This window comes from Terrapene carolina, unplaced genomic scaffold (genome assembly GCF_002925995.2).
Source record: "Terrapene carolina triunguis isolate 2854851 unplaced genomic scaffold, T_m_triunguis-2.0 Scaffold193, whole genome shotgun sequence".
Taxonomy (NCBI): Eukaryota; Metazoa; Chordata; order Testudines; family Emydidae; genus Terrapene; species Terrapene triunguis.
Genome location: NW_020664544.1, coordinates 7,519,087 through 7,541,155, shown reverse-complemented (window position 1 = coordinate 7,541,155; position 22,069 = coordinate 7,519,087). Strand labels below are relative to the sequence as shown.

The 22,069-nt window shown below is 53.9% G+C and overlaps 2 protein-coding genes across 2 annotated transcripts in view; both read right to left on the bottom strand.

Annotated features, from left to right (window-relative positions):
• Positions 1-2,376: 2,376 nt before the first annotated feature.
• Positions 2,377-9,211, bottom strand: ASB16 (ankyrin repeat and SOCS box containing 16). The gene is made up of 5 exons (XM_024206808.2): positions 8,616-9,211; positions 7,516-7,783; positions 5,708-6,200; positions 4,604-4,717; positions 2,377-3,695 (listed from the first exon to the last, which is right to left on the bottom strand). The coding sequence occupies exons 1-5, from the start codon at positions 8,926-8,928 to the stop codon at positions 3,510-3,512; spliced, it is 1,374 nt and encodes a 457-aa protein (XP_024062576.2). The 5' UTR covers positions 8,929-9,211; the 3' UTR covers positions 2,377-3,509.
• A 1,434-nt stretch (positions 9,212-10,645) lies between these two features.
• The window catches only part of CUNH17orf53 (chromosome unknown C17orf53 homolog), a 47,321-nt gene continuing 35,897 nt past the window's right edge, over positions 10,646-22,069 (bottom strand). Inside the window, exons 3-11 of the mRNA XM_026654670.2 lie at positions 21,868-21,961; positions 19,908-21,197; positions 18,340-18,423; positions 16,369-16,509; positions 14,265-14,373; positions 13,365-13,450; positions 12,537-12,752; positions 12,060-12,258; positions 10,646-11,611 (exon numbers count right to left, since the gene is read on the bottom strand). Of these exons, the coding sequence (XP_026510455.2) occupies positions 11,538-11,611; positions 12,060-12,258; positions 12,537-12,752; positions 13,365-13,450; positions 14,265-14,373; positions 16,369-16,509; positions 18,340-18,423; positions 19,908-21,197; positions 21,868-21,961 (2,293 nt within the window). The 3' untranslated portion in view covers positions 10,646-11,537. The remainder of the gene's footprint in view (positions 11,612-12,059; positions 12,259-12,536; positions 12,753-13,364; positions 13,451-14,264; positions 14,374-16,368; positions 16,510-18,339; positions 18,424-19,907; positions 21,198-21,867; positions 21,962-22,069) is intronic.

Genomic DNA, 22,069 nt, shown 5'->3' with positions numbered 1-22,069 from the left:
ACGAGCAGCAAGTCAGAGTGGTGAATTCAATTCAAAGGGAGGGACCTGGCAGGCTGTGTGTCGGCTTTACTTGCCAACTTGTGTCCTAACAAGTGTTTAAAGTGTCTTCATTCCAGCTCCTTAAAGACAGCACAAGCCTTTCTGAACGGCAGCACACAGGGGTTTCCTAAACAGGGGCCAAGGAGAACTGGAAATACATGCTGGGTGGTTGGGGGGACAGGACAGGCTGGAGGGGCGGAGGCGTCTTGCTGTGGCATTTCCAGTGTGGCTTTCTTAAGCTTTTATTTGTCGTTAAAACCAAGTTGCTAGCCCTGCTGCTGACCGAGCTAACCAACCCTCTGATGTAACTGGGGCTTCTGGAGTCTGCAGGTAGTTGGACACCATTCATTCCCCATTCAGCTCAGCAGGTGTGAACTCTGAGGCCTTAGGATGGTAGTTTACTTTATTATCGGAACTTTTTCACTACTGCTGGGCAAAGATCTGCACACGCTTACTGTCGCATCTCAAGTGGGCAGAGGTTGGGAAAGTAGCACTATTCACTTTCCAACCCCAAATCTAGTTTAAACACCAGACTCCAAGAGTGTTTGCACTAAGATGGAAGAGGCTATTTGAGATAAAGTGGATTTCTAACTAGAGATCTCCCAGTCACTAACAGATCCACTATATGGCATGGCATGGCACTAACTATGCCAGTAATAGGACTCTCATGCTTATTCTGCAAAAGCATAGACATTGACCACTAGAGCTAAAGGAGAATCTCCCTTAGCTGCTAGCACTACAGGGGCTGTGACACACAGTTGAGCAAGTCTGATTTCATCCACTAACAGGCAGTGGTACATTTTTATATAAACACTTCCTACATTACAATGTTTTAAAGGGAACCAGACAGCATCGGTTTTAACTGAAAATCCAGACCCTCCGAATTCAATGTTGCTTCTGCAACATGCAAGCTATCAGACCAGCTCAGAACAAGTGTCTGAAGTTCATTATCCTGCTTGTGGCACCAGCCCACATCTAGTGCTTAGAGGGGGGAAAAATTAACCCTCCTCCTGTATTGAACCCAGCCATTCTCTGCTAGGAGTGATGGTTTCTGAGCCCCTCCAGCAAGCTGGTATCCTCACGTATATCACCTCTACACTCCAAGCCCCAAAGAGCAGATCCCGACTCCCCCAAGTCCAAGAGTGTGTGGACTGGAGGATTGGGCTGTGGTATTCCAAGCTATGGGGCTCAGGGCTAGAGTCTGGCTTGGAGGTTGGATTCAAGCCCCTTTCTCACTTTTTATTAGTTATAAGAGAGAGGGCAGATGGCCCAGTAGTCAAGGTGCTGCCCTAGGACATAGGAGCCCTAAGTTCTATTTCTTGCTGGCCCCCAGGCTCCCTGTGCCTCAGTTCCCCCTCTGTAGAACAAGGATAAGAGCATAGCCCTGCCCCCCAAGGGCATAGGGAGGTGCTTGGTTACCATGGAAATGGCATAGCAATACCATAGATAAAATCACTGCTCCTTCTCCGATTGCTTGGCTCTGAAGCTGTGAGTTCACCATGCCCAGTGCACTGCCTGTCTCCTGTATATCACACCACGCCAGGAAGCTGGCCAGCAGCTATGCAGCACCCCCTGCCAAAGGGGACTTTTCCAGCCTGGCATCCCCCTCCAAAGCTCTTCCCTGAATGGGCCCTGACCCCGTTCAGCTCCATCTCCAGTCCATAGGGCAGGGATTCCAAGGCAGAAAGAAAAATGAGTGTCTGAAATTTAACTGCCCCGGGAGTGGGGGTTTTAGGCTGGTTTGGTTTTTAAGGCCAATACAGGGTGTGGGTGGTGTTTAAAGGACAAAACATTCACACCCTCTTAAAAAGGGAACCAGAGGGCTTAGAGCAGAGGAATCCTGGGTTCTAGTCCCTATTGTCCCACTGATTTGCTTGGCTAAGTCACTAATGTTTCCCCAGCTTTAAAATGGGGTCCTGCTTTCCCACATTGGTAAAGGGCTTGGAGATGGCTAAGAGGAGTATTAGGAACAGTGCTTTCGTTTGGGGACCCGTCAATATCTCCAGCGGCTGTCCTCGGACTTTCTTCGGTGCAAGGTGAAACATTTCCAGCTTCTGCAGCCTCTCCTTGGAAGTCAATCCTGACTCCGCAGCGAATGGCTTCGACTGCCCACCGCTGGTGCTTTTCCTTCTCAGATGTATCCTTCTCTAAGGTGCAACAGTTGATGACATCAGCATCAAAGCAGCAGAGGAGAGCGCTTATGCTAACACGCAAGGAACTGCTCGGGATATGCTCATTAGCAAGAGAGCACACACGCCCCCAGGCCTAACCCCCAGCAATGCAGGAAAAAAGATTGAAAACAAGCTTGTTTGGAAATATATTTGCTGTAGCTTTTTATTTTACATGGGGAAACAACTAGCACAGGCTGCCCCTAAAGTGCAAAAGCAGAACAGAATATTTTACTGCAAACTGCAGGCAGTTTTTGAGCTCATGAGATTAAAATACATAAGCAGGATTCAAGTAAAAGAGACTGGACCTATCCAGATAACGAGAACATCCGTCATTACATTAGAAGGTTGTTTTTAAAATCCCTTGGAAGGGCTACAATGGGGTCTAGTGGCTCGAGCAGTGGACTGGCGAGCAGGGAGCTATTCTCAGCTCTACCACTGGCCTGCTGGGTGACCTTGGGCAAGTCACTTCCACTGCCCTGTGCCTCAGTTTCCCCAGCTGTAAAGGGGGTAATGAAGCAGACCTGCCGTTGTAACTGCTTTGAGATTTACAGATGAAAAGAGCTAGCTCTTTTTTAAATGCTCCTGCTTCAAGGCATAAGCTAACGGAGGGGTCAGGAGGAAACTTCCCCCATAGGGAGGTTATTCCATTTTTGGCCACTGGGGGTATCCTTGACCCCTTCTCCAGAATGTTCCCTGCTCCCCTCAGAGTGAGACGTTCTTCCTGATCCCATTAGTCAGCATTTGGCTCGTGGCCTGAAGCAGAAAGCGTTTAAATATAGAGAGACTCTCGTATCGTAGAAGGCTTTACTATTCTAACTCAGCAGATCCTGGTTCTCCAGCTAAATGTCCAGTCCTTCCTTGGAGTCCTGCTCACCTCTTGGCTTCAGTGAGGTCTTGTGGCAATGGGTTCCCCTGACTAAGTAGGTACTGCATGGGGAAGAATATTCTGCGGTGTCACTTTTAAGTGTCCTGCTTTTGAATTTCATTGACCATCCTTTGTCCTCGTATTCTATGCAGTAGAGCGGGGTGGAAACTGGTGCTGGCCCAAGCCAAGCCCTGTTAGCAAAGTAGATTCAGAAAGGGCTAGATTCTGCCAACCTCATTCCCGCTGAGCGGCAACTTACTCGATATAACTAGCCCATATGGCTACTACTCGGCAGGAGTCAACTGACAGAATAATACGGCCCCTGGTGCGTTGGGATCTCAGGCTGTATTGAAGCCCACTGGCTCTCTCCAGTCACCCATCAGCAATTCAAAGCCATTCCCCAAATGACACGCCTGAAGGATGCACCTTCTCTTTCACCGGATGTAGCCCTCCAGAGGGAGCTGCAGATAATCCCGCAGAGCCGGGGGCAGTTTGAGTTCGGGGACGGCGGAATGGCACCGCGCTCCCAGGTGCTTTCGCACGGCGCAGCGCGCCAGGTGCTGCAGCTGACGGGGCTGGTTCGTCATCTGGAGAGCAGAGTCGTAAAACGTCTTGTGCTCCTGCCGAGATGGAAGGAGGATTAAAGGAGGCTCCGTCTATCACAGGGCTCGGCAGTGAGTACAGGGGCAAGGAGAGGCAGACACCAGCTGCTTCCGCACGGTTAGAGGCAGGTCTCCTACCCAGAAGCCCCTCACTTTAAGTCCCCCATCATGCACTCAATAAAGGCTGGAAATGAGAAGGTTTCTAGCCATCAGAGGGAGGTTCTGGAGCAGCCTCCAAGGAGAGCATGGGGGGGGGGGGGAGAAAACAACCGAACTCGCTTTAAGATGGAACTGGACAGACTTATGAATGGGATGATATGATGGGTAGCCTACGACAGCAGGGGCCTGGACTCGATGAGCCAGGAGGTCCCTTCCACGCTTATATCCCAGTCCTCTCTAGAACCTGGAGGATCAAGAACTCTATGGGCATTAACTCCACATCTCCTGTTCTTTGGAACCTTTCCCCAGCCAATGATCTCACCAGTATGGAGCTGTGTTTGGGAGCCACTGATCTAGTCCCCTTGACCAATGCGGGATTGCAGCTGAGAGGGGATTTCTTTATCTGGACCAGTTTTAAAAGTCCCAAGCTATGGAGATGGTCCTGCAGCCACAGATCCCACTGTCTGGTCCCCACAGGCGAGTTGCCCAAAGACCCAAATTCTCAAGGTTACGCAGAATACGTGCCATACAGATGTGTACTAGGATGGCTAACGTGTCGCCTACAGCCCCGAGCAGACTGAGCATCAGGCTGCATATTAGGCAGCAGTATCAAACCCTCTGTCCCCAGCAGGTACCTCCAGGGCAGCCCATGGCAGAAGCTTGCCCTGCTGCAGCTCCAGATGCACCTGATCTGGGGGCCAAGCCACCAGTCAGCCTCCAGATCCAAGCCCGCTGCACCTCTCCCCTGCTCTGTATCAGGACTTTACCTGCCACATCTCCGGAGGCACCACTTCCACCCAGGAATCGCAGGACGGGATCCGGTCGTAGGAATTCAGCACGACTTCCAGGGCACGAGGGGCCAAGGAGCAGAACTTCAGCATCTGAGAGCCAGGCGGGAGAGAGCAGAGGACAGGGGTGAACTGGCCAGGAGGGAGGAGAAATACAAGGGGGGGCGAGAGTGCCAGCAAAGCTAGAGGGAGCCAGAGACGATAGCGCAGTGATGTGGGCCTCAGCCCTAGAGCGCCGGGACTTCCTGCTGTCACAGGGTCAGATCCTAGCAAGGGAGGACTCAACTCTCCCTCCTTGCATGCACGATAGAAGGAGCAAACGCAAAGCTTGCCACGTGCACATGTTTCAGAAGGGACTTAAACTCCCATTGCACTGAGTGAAGGTCACCCTACACTGCTGTACCGCATGGCTGCATTTATTCTGTGCTGCCGTGTAGGGCTGTAGTTTGCAAAGGGGTTTGGGATCCTACAGGAAGGCTGTAGGTGCTCTGGGAATTGCCAGTATCCCACCTCTGATGGCTGGTTCCAGATACTTCAGAGAAAGATGCAAGAAGGGAGTGAATAGTAATGCTATAGATGCAGTTTCTTCCTAACCCCAGCAATTAGTGGCTGGTTTATGCCCTGAAGCATGAGCATGAACCCTTCTCCCTGGCACAAAGGGAGCCTTATACAGAATCAGGAGGTAGAGATAAAAAAGGCCTGTTAGCCCTCATCATCAGAACAACCATGGGTGGCGGGGAGGGGGGGTTAAAGGAGATGCATTTCACCCCCACCTCCCCCGGCTTTTACTTGTCTCTTGATGTCACCTTCAGCCAAACTAGACAATGTGACTTGTTTCTACCCGAGGAGTTCAATGCACCACACAAACATTACCTGAGCCTCACAACTCTGAGGAGTGAGAAATGGGGAAACTGAGGCACAGAGCCTCCTAAGTGACTTGCCAAGGTCACACAGGGAGCCTGTGGCAAAGCTGGGGACAGAACCCAGGAGTCCTGCTCTAACCATTAGACTCCACTCCCACCTCCCTCAGGAGTCCTGACTGCCAGGCAGTGATTTAGCCCCCAGGCCGTTTCCCTCCTTCACCTTGGGGTTGATGGCCGCCGCCCCGTGGTCCAGTAAGGTGGCGATGATGCTCTCGGGGTGCCCGTCCAGGTACTCCTCCACCGCCTGCAGGGCGCAGTCCATGGGCGTGTAGCCGGCGCAGTTGCTGACGTTCACGGCAGCCCCATGCCGGAGCAGCAGTTCCACCAGGCGGGGGTGGCAGTTGCCGCAGGCGTTGTGGAGCGGGGTGTGGTTCTTCCTGCCGGCCGTCCTGGCGTCAGCCCCGCACTCCAGCAGCCGCTTGGCCACCCTGTAGTAGCGCTCGGCCTCGGTGGGCTTGTCGGCGCTGGCGCAGGCAGCGTTGAGGGCCGTCTCCCCTTCCCGGTTCCGGTGGGCGAGGGCGGCCCCGTAGCACAGGTAGAGCTGCAGGTGGGCCTCCAGGCCGTGCTCGGCGGCCACATGCAGCGGGGTCGTCCGCCTGTCCCTGGTGCTCAGGTTCACCAGGGCCCCGTGCTCCAGGAGCAGCTCGGCGCACCTGCAAAACACACAGCCAGGCTCACCCTTCCCCAGCCCCCACCTCTGCTGCTCCAGGGTGCTTCAGCCTCCGGGCCGAGCCCTGGGGGTGGTTCTTCTCTCCCTCTCCCCAGAACTGCAGCTGCAGAGTTTCTTCCCTTCCCAAGCTGGGTTCAAGTCCCGTTGCTGGGGCACAGTGTGAACCGGTGCCACTCCCAGAATGACTTGGGGCTTTGATCTGCCTGGGGCCAAGCTCCATGGGAGGGGAGGGCTCCACTGGGCTGTCTATGGGGTGGCTCCTGGCTTCAGCACTAAGCCCTCGTCCCTTGCAGAGGGTGACTGGCAGGCAGCACTGCTGCAGGGCAAGCCCAGACTGCTCCCCGCCCACCAACCCCAGCAGGGAGCATGGGGTCCCCCCATGCTCAGGCCTGAGCCCCCTGGGGAATCCGGGCCGTCCCATGAAAACTGGGGCCCGCATCCTCGGGGCAGGGCAGGGAGCAGCAGACAGATTCCCTGGGGCAGCTCTCTACCATTCACACCACGTGCCTCCATCCTGCGCCAGAGGGAGCTCTCCTAGGGGACATTCAGTCTCTGTGGCCCATACAGCCCTCAGTCTCTCTGCTGACCAAGGGGGGTCAGCTGGGATCAGAGGGCGAGTCGGGCTGGCAGGCGCTGCTTGGCTGAGCAATTGCTTTTTCCTGGAAGCTGCAGCTCGCGCTCTGCAATCTCCACTTTCACTTAAAAACAAAACCAAGGCCAAGATTTTCACAAGGCACTGGTGGGGGGGGGGGGGGGGGTTTCCCAACTGACACACCTGGCAGAGCGCTGATTTTCAGAGGGCATGGTCTGGAAGCCAGGCCTCCTGCAAGGGCAGCTCAGAGACCACCCACAAACCAGAGGTGCCCACGTCACGGGGTCACGTCATCCCTAGACTTTTGGCCCCACGCCTCTAGCCCTGACCATTGGGAATAGAATCGTCGAAATACGAACCGAGGCAGCAATGTCTGCAGACAGCCTGAAACAATAGCTCAGGGAGGTACGACCCATCTCGTTAACTCTGAAGACTAGTGACAACTGGTGAAATGAGACCATTTACCTCTTTTGCTACTGATCTAAGCTGGGCATAGTGTGACGATCTAAGGTGGAGCCTTGTGTTGATTTCTCCAGTGTGGGTGGATCTCTGCCTGTGGGCAGAGCTTGGGGGAGCGACATTTCCCCCCCTCCCAAAGTCCAGCTAGTTTGCAAGTCGTTGACCTGCCTGCCCTATAGATCTCTATGGGTTAGGGTAGAAATTCCCCTTCAAGACATACCGCGCCCTGCCCCCACCCCACACTTACCGCAAGGTCTCCGGGGAGGTGCAGAGATGCAGTGGGGCCAGCCCCTCCTCTGACAGCACGTTGGCGTTGGCGCCGTAGCTCAGGAGCAGCTGGGAGCACTCGGCACGCTGGTGGATGCAGCTGTCATGGAGGGCGGCCTTCCCGCCCACCACGGCGTCGACCTCTGCTCCCTGCAGAATCAGGTGCTTCACGCAGTCCCGATAGCCTCGGGCCGCCGCGATCCGCAAGGGGGATGTGTGCTTCTTCTGAGGGCTCAGGACCCACAGCCCTGTGGGGGGGGAGGGAGGGAGGCGGGAAGGGGAATCTCAAAAAGCCCTGCGCTGGTGTTCCACTCACAGTCATTAATCGAGTCTGCCAACCTCGACTCTGACCATAATCCACCCTCCTGCCCCCAGGACTTCCCGGAATTCATCTGTGTGACCCGGCCCCAGCAGAGGGCTGGGCACACACGTGATTTCAGGGTCACAGCGAGGCAGGGGGAAGACGGCACAGAGAACCAGAGCAACTTGCTCAAGATCTGAGGTGCAATGGGGTTTAGGGGCCAGGGTGTCAGGGAACCAGAGCTCTGTTCCTGGCCCTGCCAGGGCATCTTTGCCAACTTTCTGCCCCTGTGTTTTCCCCTCCCACCACTTATGTGCCTTGGCTATTTAGCCTACAGACTCTCCAGGACAAGGAGTGACACCGACTATATGTATGTACAGCACCTAGCGCACAGACCCACATTGCAGCTGGCGCGTCTAGGTGCTACCGTAATACAAATAAATGAACGACAACAACTGCACAGCAACTAAGTGGCAGAGCTGGGACTGGAACCCAGGATTTCTGCTGCCCAGCCCCTGCTCTCCAGGAGAAGTCACGTGTTCTGGAACGAGCAAGGAACTCAGGAAACCCCGGGGGCTTTCGCTGAACTCTGCTTGGCTCCTTTCTGCCGCACTTCGAGCGAAGCCTCAGGAACCGACACATCCTTGGGAGCACAAGTTCTGTGGCTCTGTTGGGGGGGTGGGGGATCATTTAACTAGGGCAGCAGGGGAGAGGAAAGCAGCACTCAGCCCTGGGTTTGTTCCAGCCACAAGCCTGGATCAGAAACCCCACCTACGTACCCAGCTCTGCCGACCACATCAGCTCCTCGCTGACCGTCTCCACGATCACGTTCGCGATGGCCTCGTCTTTGAAGATGTTCTTGATGGTCTGCAGGTCCCCGGTGTACAGGACGTTGTGGACGGCAGGGTCCCGGCAGTACCGGGGACGCCGGGCGGGCTTGGGGAGCAGGGAGCTGCTGGTGGCTGGTGGGAACCTCCTGGTCAGGCACTGCCTGGAGAGAGCCCTCCGGCGATCCTCCCACTCCAGCCGCTCTCTCTGCAGGCGCAGCGCGCGCAGGGTGGAGGAAGTGAACGCAAAGGTCTCCCTAGACATTGTCTTGGCTCCGCGGGATGGGGCCTCCTTGCCTCTGGGACGGGCAGCAGATTAGTGCCCCCTGCCACCTCCTCAGGCTTGTAAATATGGGTATGACCAGAAAACCCCTCCCCTTGTTGATTCAGAAGAGCAAGCCAGGCCATGCTATAAATAGAGGGGATACTTACCAGGGCAGTCAGCAGAAGTTGGTGCAGGGTCATGTTCTATCCAGGGCCGGTGGCGTTTAGAGGCATTAACCTGTTGCTGGGTGGCAGGAGTTTAAGCAGAACAAACCTACAGCAGCCCGGGGAGAGTTCCCCCAGCCCCTGAGTGGACAGCGGGGTTGTCCCTGCATACACCCCACAGAGCAGGGGGGCTGAGTCCACAAGGGGGCGGGAAGCACTGCGGACGGCTCACCCCTGCTCCGGGCTGAACAGTGTAGTGTTGGGCAGGGAATGCCGCCTCCCTTTCCTCACATGGCCACGCTGCGGCCCTCAGGCGCCCGCTGCCAGGTCTCCACGTGGCCTTGCATTTCAACAGTTACCGTGTCGGACTCAGGGCCTGATACTGAGAGGTGCCGACAAAGAGCAGTCGTAGGTGGTCAGCACTTCTCAGGATCAGCTCTCTGGGGCCAGGAACTGCTCCTTCTCCTAGCTGCACTGTGCCCGCCAGCCACCCCCAGGCCAAATTCAGAATAAAAGACAGCGGAGAACACAACCCTCGGGCCGGAGAATTTGTACCCTCGATTGTAGACACCTGCGAAGGGGAAGCAGGTCACCTCGCTACAGGCCCACAGGGGGGAACCAGGGACATTGTGAAGTATTTCCTTAAGCCCTTTCAATTCCAGCCCACAAGTGAAGTGTGAGCAAAGAGGGAGGAAAGGAAACCCCGCAAACCCCACCAATCTTCAGCTTAGACAGTTAAATCACAAGCTACGTTTTAACTGGAATCATTGAGGACAGATGGTCTCAACAATTCACCAGCCGTTTTTAACTAGACTGAGGGGGGAACAAAACAAAACAGGTAACACGCTTAAGGCAACATTAGCACACCGGTCACTTCCCCCCAGCCACACATGGGAGTCTCCCTGTTGCGTGGCCTTCTCTTTGAGGGGGCTGGCACTCCAGCCCTGGGCTGCTTTTAACAGGAGATTATCCAGGGGCCTGAAGCATCCCTGTAGTTTAAGTTGGGTAAAAGTTGATCCTCAGCTGGCGTATGTCAGCAAGGTGCCAGTGAAGTCATAGGGGATTACGTTCATTTGCACCAGTTGAGGATCTGGCCCAGGGTTTTACAGAGCTGAAGAGACACAGAAAGGTTCAGGATTTTTAAGACCATTTCCTCTGTAGTTATTTCCCACTCCACAAATAATTTTCTCCCATTTGTACCCCAGCTCCTGCAGCAGGGCAGTGAAACTGACAAACAGCGATGCCAACTCAGCTGCCTCCACAATCCAAGCTGAGCAAAGAGAGTTAAAGGCTGGATTTTTTTTTTTTTTTAAAACCCCCCCATTCTCTTTGTTTTTGAGGTGGGACGTTGCCCTCTGCATCCCCTTTTTATGGGGTTTTGATTTTTTTTTTTTTTTTTTAAACAACCCGATGGCATCCCCTTAAGGCCAGGGCCTGGGAAGATTTCACAGAAGGACAGAGCTGTCAGATCAGCAGGGTGCCAAGAAGCAAGGTGAGCAGAGGGGAAAGGCTTGGCCCTGGCACTCAGGACATGGGGCGAGCGACGCCGTCACCATCTCAAGCACAGCACAGGGGATTCCGGCTGGCCTGGTTGCCATCCCGATGCCTAGTGGAGAACGACGTCGACGCAGCTGCATTTGATACAAGCGTTTGTCTGCGGGGAGCAGTGAAAGGTACCGAGCTCCTTTGATTCTCTGTGAATTTGCTGGGAGTTGCAGTTGACCAATGGCAGGGAGGATCCGGCTTCAATATCAAGAACTCCGTTGTCCTCAGCTGCAGCTCCAGTCCTGTTACGGGCGGATCGCGCAGTCCTTGCACGTGTCTCTCCCCAGTGAGGTCAATGGGCACGTTGCAGGAACACGGCCTGGGATTCCTTCACTCCCAAAAGCAACCCAGCCAGCTCTATGTTAATGCTTTAAAGGAGACATGCTCCAGTTAACAGAAGCCTCCCCACACAGCACCATGCTCCCCTGGCTAGGAGACAGGCTGGCTTTGCATAAAATCAAAGGGGAGGAAAGCAGGGCAGCTGAAGAAAGAGTGTCACACGTGAAAGGTACCGAACACCCATTTAATGCAGGAATCAGATACAAGCAGGGAAAGCTGTATCACTCGCGGGTCGTGATCAGTCAAGGGCACCAAGCAAAGACTGCCAGGGTGCTGCTGGAAGGGCCCAGCGGTAGCAAGGCAGGAATCATTTCACATCAGGGCTGCCAGCGTCGCCCCTGTTCTGTATGGGAGTCCCAGACTAGCCGTCAGCACAGCTCCCAGACACACAACAAACTTACCATTCATAAACATATACAGGATACCTAAGGCACACAAGTCACCTCGCTGTTCAGAGTCCTTGCTCTGCCTGGATTCAGCCCGGGTGCTGCCCCTGGCTGAGTGACCATCCAGCTCCGTGCCGGCTGGGGGATCTTCGCCTCGTTGTAGCTCCAGAGGGGGTCACCGGCTGCTCTCCCTGGCAGAAGCAGAAAAGAAGTCCTCCGGCAGCTGTCCTAGGAGCCCATCCAGATCGTCTGCACAGACAGGAGAAGAACAGGGGCTCAAGTCCCTTTCTTCCCCCCCCTTCTTAAAGTTTCCCATTTCATCCCCAGGGGCATCCAGACCCGGTCACTGGGAGTTTAACCCGTTCACCCCAGGAGTTACACTTCCAAGTGGATGGGCCCACTTCTACGAAAGGATTAAACACATTTGGGAAAGGGAAAAATAAGAGATGACATTAGGGGAAAGAGCCATCATGTCTTCCACTTTCTTCTGGGATTTCCTATAGATGGCAGACACGGCCCTTTTGCGATGGCACCAGTGGAAGGCGTCTGGCCTAGTGGGTGGGCGGGCCGGATTCGAGTGCCTGGCACCCGCCACTGGAACCAAGTTTTCAGGAGAGCTCAGCTCCCACCATGCGCCCAACAAGCGGAGCTCTTCGGGGAATCTGGCCCGTAACATCTGCAGCAGAATCTGCCTTACCCACGTCACAGGCTTCAGCCCCCGGAGGCTCCTCTTGGGAAGGTCTGTTTGACCCCGACGTTCTGTCTCCATGGCAGGGTGGTTCCGTCCACCAGCTGCTGTTTCCATCCCTCCTGGAGCTCCATGTGCTGCTGGGGTTGGGAGCACCGCTGGAGAGATTTTCTGGGGAGTCCTGCTGGAATTCAGCCGGGCTTTGGACCTACAAAAAGCCAGACCCAAGTGAGATGCTCTGGGCTTTCCCTTGGTTTGCTCTCAGCACCACAGCATCAGACCCTCATTTCCTGATGTCTCCCATGGCAGTACATCCTCCCCTATGGAATCTCCTTAGTTCCCCAAGTTCCTTCAAAACACCCCCCTGCAAGAACTTGGACATCGGTTCCTCCTGAGTCCATCAGAGCCCCTCCTTCAGCCCCCTAGCCATGCTCAGCTTCTTGGCACAGCACTCCCAGACCTGGCCAGGTCTGCTTTCGGAAATACCTCACAGAGCACAGGAGACGCCCCCAGCACAGCTCTCTGCTCGGCATTGCACTGTAACTCTAAGGACACTGGCACCGTCCCGTCTCCCATCTCCCCAGGCTCCTGCGACGGCTGCAGGGGGCTCCCGGCCCTGGACTCCGGCAGGTAAATCTTCACCAGGTTGTTGGGGGTCACGTTGAGGTAGTGATTGCGGTGGGACGGGGAGAACACCCCCACCTGCAACCAGAGGGAAAGGCTACTCGCCTGGACCCAGAGTTCTCTGGCCTCTGCCTATTCCCCACAGCACTCCCTGCGAGAGGGAAGGGGCAGATGCCATTGGAAAAATAATCAGCACCTCCATAGGGCTTCGCAGATGTCCCTGTTCACCAGCCTCTGTGACAGATGATTGGCAGTGCTGGGGGCCGATGGCCCAGATCCAAAGCTGGGGCAGCGTGGGATAGATGAATAGGCTTCCCCACCCTCTTGGGGCAGGCGGGTGAGTTCAGTCTCTATGGCCTGTTCAGTCACTGGCCTCTGAGGACAGCCAGCCACCTGGGGGGGGAGGGGAGGGGGAACAATCTGTGCCAACTGGTCTCTGCCTACAGAAGGATTTTAATTGAGGATGGAAGAGGTCTCCCTCCTTATCCCATTCATCTCAGAGAATGGAAGCAGTAAGAGACACCTAGTGGCAGATGAATCTGCGTGCCCCTTATTAAATCCACCCCCCCCAGAACTGGAGCCCTAAAAGCATCCCTGTTGCCATAGGGATCTACCTCCAGGAACAAAACCGACCCACCTAAGAGTCCTTCAGTACATAACCCTGGCTCTAATCTCCTTTGCCTCAGGTACCTGCTTTAAGAGAAGCACGGAACCGGCCTTCAGGTCGCTCTGTCTCTCCTCCAGCAGCAGGCGGTGCACTGTCCCCTGCATCTCTCCTGCAGACAGGACAGAGAGAACCCATCAGCAACAGGGGGCAGGTGCAGTCAGACCAACGCGGCTGCCACAGTGCTTTGTGCCATTACGCACGGGGCAAATCCACCTGCGAGGACATAGCCAAGAGGCAGTGCTGACAAGCCACCTGGGGGGGAGGGAATCAGGACAAGGGGGCAAGCTGGAGTGTTACTTCTTCAATGCGCCTCATCTTGCCATTTCCATTCCAGCTTCCTGGCTCTGACAAAGGAGGAGCCCACTGGAGGACACTGCCAGGATCAATCCTGCACTGGCCCCTGGGAGATGGGCCCTAGCTGATCACCATGTCCAATGAGTGACTCCTCCTCCACGCAGCGTGGAGAGGCCTGTGAGAGTTCACAGCTAACAGGAGGCCGGAGTTAGACGGCAGAGGGGTCACGGTCCCGACGGGGAGCAGCAAGTCTCATGCTTGAGGGGCAGCAGCGGATTGCTGCAGGCGTCGGAAAGGAAGCAAACCCACCTACATACAGAACTACACAATCCTGTCTGGGGGCGTTCTGCATCGCACAGGCCACTGCTAGAGGCAGGCTACAGAGCTGATGGGCCATTGATCAGGTCTGATCAGGCGAACAGGATGTGCCTCAGAAGAGCAGAGGGAACCCGAGGACCATGGGGAAAGCCAGCGGACAGGCACTACATATATTTTCAGGTGGGAAACTAGATCTTTGTACGAGGAGGCCAGCCAGCTATTAGCGATTGGTTATAGTTCCTTTGCTGGCCAACAGCCCTGCTCACCTGCCCCAGTGACCCTCAACCCAAAGAGTTAACCTCTGTCCTTACCGGTAGGATCCTTGAACACGACACCAGCGTCAACGTTGGTGCGCGTCAGTGACTTGATCATCACCGCCATGCTAGGGACCTTGTTCTTCGGGAGCTGCTTCAGCGCTGCCTGCACAGAGGACAGACAGAGAACCATTGCCTATGGCAACTCGCTAAAGCGGAGAAAGGGTCACCTTTGCGCTGGAAGTCCTGACCTGGGAATTCAGGAGATATGGGGCCAATTCCAGCCTCTGCCACAGACCCCCCTATGTGGTCTTGGGCAAGTCGCTTCCCTTCTCTGTACCCAAATCCCAAAGGAGGACCTTCGCGGTGGGGGCTCTCACTATTCGCACTGTCAGCACCAGCACAATGGAACCCCAATCCCCACTGGCGCCTGCAGGTGCCACTAACACCAATTACCACAATAAATCTTCAAGGACACGGGGAATTCGGGGCTCCAGGTACGATGCTGCACTCTCATGTTACATGTTCTGCCAAAGGGGTGGGCTAGGATCATGGCACGCACTCGGGGGCCCTCCAGGGCAACTCTGCTAAGAACGTCGCTGGTATCTGATCATGCAGCCCAGGTTTCAAGAGCCCCCCCTCGATGAGCTTAACACAGAAGTGTCTGAACCACACTCATCGCTAAAGGGAGGACGCAGCGCCACAGCTCTGATGTCAGCTAGAAGGGCTCGGAGGCGCTTCTGTCCCTTCCCTGCTGCTCCTCAGCCTGAGTGGCACAAAGGGAGCAGAACGGGGCAGAAAATCTGCCACAGAAGTATTGATTCCAAAAGGACCCGGGGCTGCAAAGGACACCGGTGGCCCTCAGGCTGAGAAGCGTGGACGCCCCTGGATCGAAGCGGATCAGCAGCCTTCAACTTCTAGGCACCATTCTATACGTCCCCTAGAGCGTATGTGTACAAATGAATGGGAGGGGAATGTTACCACCATCTGGTGCATGTGGCTCTTTATAAGCCAGTGTATTTGCAACGTGGCTAGCAGGTGTCTATTTGAATAATAAAGAGACTTCTGCTCACTTCAATCATGGGCTACTTTGATCCTCCGATTAATTTGATCTAGGGCTAAATTATTTTCACTAGCCCCTCTCCTCCCACACGACTTCCACCTCTTAACCCCGACAGCTGTAGAGCAGGTAGAACTGAATAATTCAGTCATTGTCGCTAGACATTTCTCATTGCATTGTAAACAAATAGGCCAAAAATTCTGAAGGAAGCAGCCGAATAAAGGGCCCAGGTACAAGTGACAAGTGCTCCTGCTGGATATACAAGATCAAATTGCTTATTTCAATCAAAGCATTAGCAATGAACTTGGTCAAAGTCAGAGGGAAGCTCAGAAATCCTGTCACAGGCACTTTTTGTGGTTAGCCAAGTGGAATGCTGGGATGAGACTCAACTACCGGCAGGTGCTGAGTTCTGGATGATCCTTCACTAGATAGAAGCACCTGTGCCTATTTGAATGTGGTCAATCAAGTATAATCACCTGGTTATAGCAGACATCTGGGTGTATTAGGCACCATGCCAGCGTAACTTGACTACTGTTTGTAAACGGCTCTGAAGAGAAAAGTGCCATGTGTGGCTGTCCATATAATAAATTATTTCGTGCGTGAGCCTTTAATAACCATTTTTAAGACACTAGTTTGTGCAGGGAGATGATAATTCCCATGGGTCACTGCATCTTAGCGGGAACAGTCCTGGGGCAATGGGATACTATTTGATCCTGGGATTCCATACTCTGCAGATGATAGGATCTAGCTCCCTGGGGCAGCAGCAGGGACATTACCGTGGTTGTGAAAATAGGACTACTGAACATGCTTTGAAGGGAATGACCGCTCAACTGAAGCCAGATTAGTTTTGAGCTCCCGTGGTCAAGGCGTGCAGGCCAGCAGGCTTCTCAACTCGCAGGGGGGCTCCAGGAAGGTAGCAGATGCTGGACCCCGTTCTATCTTGTTGGATCTGCACTGCACGGCCGGGGAAGCCAAAACTATCAGGTGGTTAGAGAGCCTGGACAAAACCCCGGGGGAGATGCCAGTGCAGAGGCAACACAGAGGAGCTGAACTCGTCTTACCAGGAAGTAGCCCTCACACCCAGCACAGGCCCCTCCTTACCTTCCTCAGCACCATGGCCACGCTATACGTCCTGAGGAAACAGGAGGCGTCTCTTTCATCCAACCGCAGCTCGGTTTTCATGGCAATCCAAGGGCCTTTTCCAAAGTCCTCGTCTATTGGTTGCTGGGAACTCGGCACTTCCTGGAGTCACAGGATGGATATGGTCACTATGTTCAGAATCAAGGTAAAGTTTCTCTTGTACTAGCATTTCTTTGACTATGCAGAGACAAAGCCTTTGCTCTAAGTAGAGCATTAGGGGAATGAGAGCTGACCCTCACACCAAATCACCGCTACTCATGAGCGCTCTAGGATAACCCTACCTTTCGATTTGGGTCAGGATCCCAGGTCTAGGCTTGGAAGGATTAGATTTTTAATCGATAAATGTCGATTTCACTGAACACACACACACAAGCCAACAAAAAAAATATTTCCATCAATAAGAATCAAAATGTAGAGACAGGCAAAGAGAGAAAAACGCTGCTTGAGAACTACTCTGAATCCTGTGATTTAGCCTTTTGAATCAGGCTGGTTACAAATGCACTAACAAACGAACAGTAAAAACAGATCTGATTGGTTGATGGAAAGATATTTACTTTGTATCTTTTGACATGAGATGCTGACAATGTGTGTTAACGGCTTGTAACGCTTTAACTTTTTGAATCTCAGTGTCTAGTGTCATTAAATGACTATGAATCCCCTCCCCAGAATTTCCCACAACTTTGAAAATTTAAAATAGATAAAAATCTAAAAAAAATGCTTAAAATAAACATTGCTATTATCAGTCACAATTATTTAAAGAGAGAGATCAAATTCTGCCAACCCTACCAGTATCTGAGGTCTGGTCTACACTTAAGTTAGGTTGACATACCTAAGTTAGTCAAAGGTGTGAAAAATCCAGGTATGCTGAACCTAATCCTAGCATAGATGCAGCTATATTGACAAAGGGTGCTTTCGTCGACCTAGCGCCCATCGTCCAGGGAGGTGGCGTTCCTGCACTGATGGAGAAACCCCTTCCCTCGGTGCATCTGCGCTACAGGATTATGCCAGCATAGCTATGGGGTGTAACTAAGCTGCTGTAGTCTGTGTCGTGTAGACATACCGAGTAAGCCATTAGCAGAAAACCCAGTTTGCGGGCCCAACATGGCTTACATGCTCCAATAAGCGCCATAGGGCTCGTGGTTTTATTTAGGCTAAATTGCAATGACTGTAGACACCAGCCAGGACTACGCCCCGAGGCGATGATTCCACAATCGAGACCGTTGCTGGCGGGGGTCGGAACGGGACAAAGCCCTGGACACTTCCTATGGGAACAATGAATTCTATGTTGCACTGCCGGGGACAGGCGAGATGACCCATTAGTCTGTATTTTCCAATTAATTTCTATGCTGTTTAATGGAGATGGTGCAGGCCAGAGATCCCTGCTCCAACTCCACCCCTGAACTGTGAGAAAAGTTGTAATCTAGGTCTAAGCAATTTCATCTGACATTTCAGGTCTGTCTACCATTCTGGGAAGAGGCCTGGGGTGGATGGACAATGCTCTGCCCCAAGGAGAAAACAAGTGGTCCATTAGCCTCCAGCTGCCGCAAAGTGCCCTTGTCTCAGGGAAGGTTAGCATGCCTGCTCTGAGAAGTTCCTAGCAGAAGATCTGACTGCAGCAGCCGGCAGCTGAGGAGTACAGATCACCAAAGCCACGATGCCAAGGGACCAGTACCTGTGGACTATTCGCTGCCCAGATCCATGGACTGTTCTGAAGCTTTTGGGTCTCTCTGGCTTTGCTAAGGTGCATTTCAACCAACATCTCACAGGCAAATGAGACCCTGATCAGGAGCAGCTTTTGGTACCATGCCTCATGCTGCTGCTGTTGGGTGCAGTCAGCACGGAGCAGCGACATTTTGGGGTGCCGTGCCCAATTTTGACGCTGTTTCTGCTAGAGGTGTATGGAGTGGGGGGAAAACAGGGAAAAAGCGTTACCTCCGTCCTTAGCTTTGCCAGTGCTCCATGGGCTGGAGTCTGAGGAGTGGAAATCAGGATTTCCTCCAGATTTTTCCCACCGTGCTTAGGGGAGAGCAAGAGAGAGAGAGAAAAGCATCTGTTACTTACAACTACAGCTTCTCAGTTGGATTAGGGATGTGCTCAGGACACTCTCAGAGGCAATTGCACCTTTTACATCTCTCATAGCAAGTCTCTGGGGCCTCAAAAGCAAGCCTTCAAAACAAAGAGGTTCTGCTACAAATCTTAGTTAAAGAGCGACAGTCAAAGCTGGACTGGGGTCTCTGCAACTGGGGTCAAGGGAGAGGCGGTGAGCCGGTCTTCCTAGAAGTAAATAAAGCTTCCCTCCTCCACCCATTGAGAAAGCAGCTCCAGCACACACAATGGGGACAGTTCTGCTGAATAAGGGGGTGCCATTTTTTTTTTTTAAAAACACATCCACTTTTCTGCTGACAGCCAAATGTCCAATCCCAAACAAGCACAGCTCTGGGTGCAGACCCAAACAGCCCCCCTCCTGCAGTGGCTGTAACCCAGACATCACAGGCTCATGCTATGCACCAGCTCTGGAAAGTAAGAGTGACACAGAGCTTAACTCTATGAGGGCTCACGCTCAGCAGTGCCTCATATCAAATACAAGCAAAACCGCCCTACGCTTCAGTGATCCCAGAGATAATATACAATTTGCTATAAAAATCGCATAGGAATCTTCCTTTTTCACCCCATTGATCTACTCACAGGTCATATTTACTGCAGTATAACCCCCTTTAGACTGACCCCTGATTAATCACAGTAAGATAGTGGCCCCCAAAGCAGTGTTCCTATCCCCAGTGTTGTCCAGAGGTTTCAAATACCCCTGAAATATTCTGAATGTTGGGGATTCCTAGGGCATGTATTGTTATATCTAGGGCTGGTCTACACTGGCGGCGGGGGGGGGGGGGGGGGGAAATCGATCTAAGATACGCAACTTCGGCTACGAGAATAGCATAGCTGAAGTCGACGTATCTTAGATCGACTTCCCTCCCGTCCTCACGGGACGGGATCAACGGCCATGGCTCCCCCGTCGCTCTGGTGGCGTTCCGGAGTCGACAGGGAGCGCGTTCGGGGATTGATTTATCGCATCTAGACGAGACGCGATAAATCGATCCCCGATAGATCGATCGCTACCCAACGATCCGGCGGGTAGCGTGGACGTACCCCTAGATACCACCACCCAGATCCTCAAAAGGTATTTAGGCAACTAACGCCTACTGAAATTGAGGGACGTTAAGTACCTAAATACGTCTCAGGACTGGGGCCTACATGGCTATGTAGCTGCCTCTCTGATCACCATAAAGATGGGAGGACGTAGGTAATGCTCCCCATGACCCCACACGCACAAGAAAAATCTAGGGAAGTCATGCCTTGCTTGCTCTGAAGCCAGTGGAGAGTGGGTGCAGTGTGCGGCTCACACCTGAAAGGCAACACACTGATTAGTTCAATCCCTTGGTGTCCCTGTTTGAGTTGCCGTTTCCCACGGAGATCTCAGCCACCTCCTCTGCAATGTGTCCTACCTGATGAGGCAGAATCCCTGCAGGTCCTGGGAAGCGGCGAGATTTCACCCGCGACGGGGTCCAGCCAGAAGCCTTGGGAGTCTTGTTGGCTGCCGTGACCAGCTGCATAAGGTGATTGGTGACCACCGGAGACTGCAGGTTCCCAGCAGCAGCAGCAGCTGAGTAGGGAGCTCTTGGGGTGGAAGTCGGTGACTCCACACAAGTCATCAAGGACCGTGGTCCTGCGGGGTGCCTAAGAGGTGGCCGCCAACTGCTGCTGGGCCCTCTGGGTGTGGAACAGCCCTGACTGGGCATCCGTGGTGCTGGTGGCCTTGGATTGCCGCTCCCTGGGGAGTGGAGGCTTGGAGCCTTTACTGGAGCCACCGAAGGGCTGCTTGCTTCGGTTCCAGGCTGACCCCGAGATGCTTGAAAAGGCCGCGAAGCGTGGCACCTGGGAGCGGAGATGGTGCCACAAGCCATGCCTGCAACAGTGCTGCCTTGTGGGACTGCATTCCCCAGGGAGCTAGCCGGAGCTACTAGGCTAGACTGAGAGGAGCAAGAACCTGCCGTGCTCGGCCTCAGCTTCAGTTTCAGAGCAGGGTCCGCCTGCTGGAACGGGGACCGATTCTGCATTCCGCCTGCCCCCATCGAGATGGCCCGAGTCCCCTCGTGCTGCAAACAGACTGAGCCACCACGGCTAGGAGTTACCATTGGCTCTCCCACCCGAAGCTTTTTGAAGGCTGTCCCTCCAGGGCTACTCTCGTCCCTCCTGCACACCTGAGGGGGCATCCCCTTCTCAGCCACGGCAGGCCCAGGACCTGGCTGCAGGCAGGCTGCCAGGAACAGGTCATTTTCAAATTCATCATCACGGGGAGCTTCCTGAAGGGGAGGCTGTCGGCTCACAAACTTAAACCCTGCTGCCGAGCTGCAGCTTGGTGTGCAGTCCCTCGTGCGGTTTGAAGTGCGCAGGGCCGGTGCTGCCAACGTGGGGGCCACCTGATTCTTTAGAGTCTTGAAGCCCACAGCTGGAGGATCCACAGTCCGATCGTTCACCACCGTCAGAGGCCTCAGGCCAGGTGTTTTGCTGGAGGGGCAATCAGCCCCAACTCTCAGTTTGGGAAGGTTCTGCAGCCCAAAGACTGGGGACAGCAGGCTGGTACTGGGAAGAGCAGGTAGTGGGGAATTTTGAGCTGGTGCCAGGGGGGTGCCTGGGTCTCTGGGCCCAGAAGAAAAGGGCCTCAAGCATCTTGAATTCACAGGGACCAAATCTGAGAGCTGGTTCTCCGCGTCCTCCACGGCCGACAGGAAATCCTGCAAAAGCAGACAGGGCACCACAAAGATCAAGCTGTCTTTACACGGGATGCTCCAGAGACTCAACTAACCTGGCCCTTTAACTTAAGAACCCAGCACAGCTACAAAGGTCCTAAGATCAGAGACTTGCTATAGTTAGCCCTAGACCAGGACCATAAAGCACAGCTGGACACAAGGACCAATGTAAGCTTGAGACAACGGCAGCTATCGGGTCCATAGTTTGCAGGCCTGTTCTCTCGTGCTATATACGAGTACTTGACACCATTTGAGAGCTGGGAGAGACATTTTGTCCGCACGTCCTTTGATAACTATTGGGGTCATTAGCAGCCAGAGAGGTTTCTTTTACTTATTTGCCGATCAAGGGTAAATCACAGAATCTACACAGCCCTGTGCTTCAGCTCAGTGAGGGGAGACAGGCCCCACCTACACTACGCCTTGCAAGTGAGTCCCCCGACTTAATTATAGGGCTGGCGTAAATAGGGACTGAACTGAACTAGGAGGCAAGATTCTCTGGGCCAGGTCCTCAGGCGGTGTGAATGGCTGTGGCTCGGTTGAGGAGCCAGCCCACCGACCCATTAGCAGCCTGCTTCACCTAGGAAGCAAGAATCCTGCTCCGCCCTCGCCTGCCAGTTCTCTCCTGGCCCACCACAGTTCACAAGCATTTCCTCACCTCGTCTTCCAGCTCCTCTTCCACAGCAAACAGCTTCTGCAGCCTGCAAGCCTGGGAGGAGAGGGAGAGAGACGGCTTCGTTTGCAAGTACGTTCTGCCCAGACAGCGGCCTCTCTGCCCACTTCTTATGCAACACCTGAATCGCCAGGTTTCTTTTACTTTGGGGTTTAAGCCCACAGGGGCCTGTGGCAGGCCACAGACA

Excerpts from the sequence above, each read along its gene's own strand:
- ASB16 (XM_024206808.2), bottom strand. The coding sequence starts at position 8,928 with ATGTCTAGGGAGACCTTTGCGTTCACTTCCTCCACCCTGCGCGCGCTG. Across the intron at positions 6,201-7,515 it reads ACCTCCCCGGAGACCTTGCG|GTGCGCCGAGCTGCTCCTGG; the intron begins GTAAGTGTGGGG and ends TGTGTTTTGCAG. Across the intron at positions 3,696-4,603 it reads TGCCTCCGGAGATGTGGCAG|GAGCACAAGACGTTTTACGA; the intron begins GTAAAGTCCTGA and ends CCATCTCGGCAG.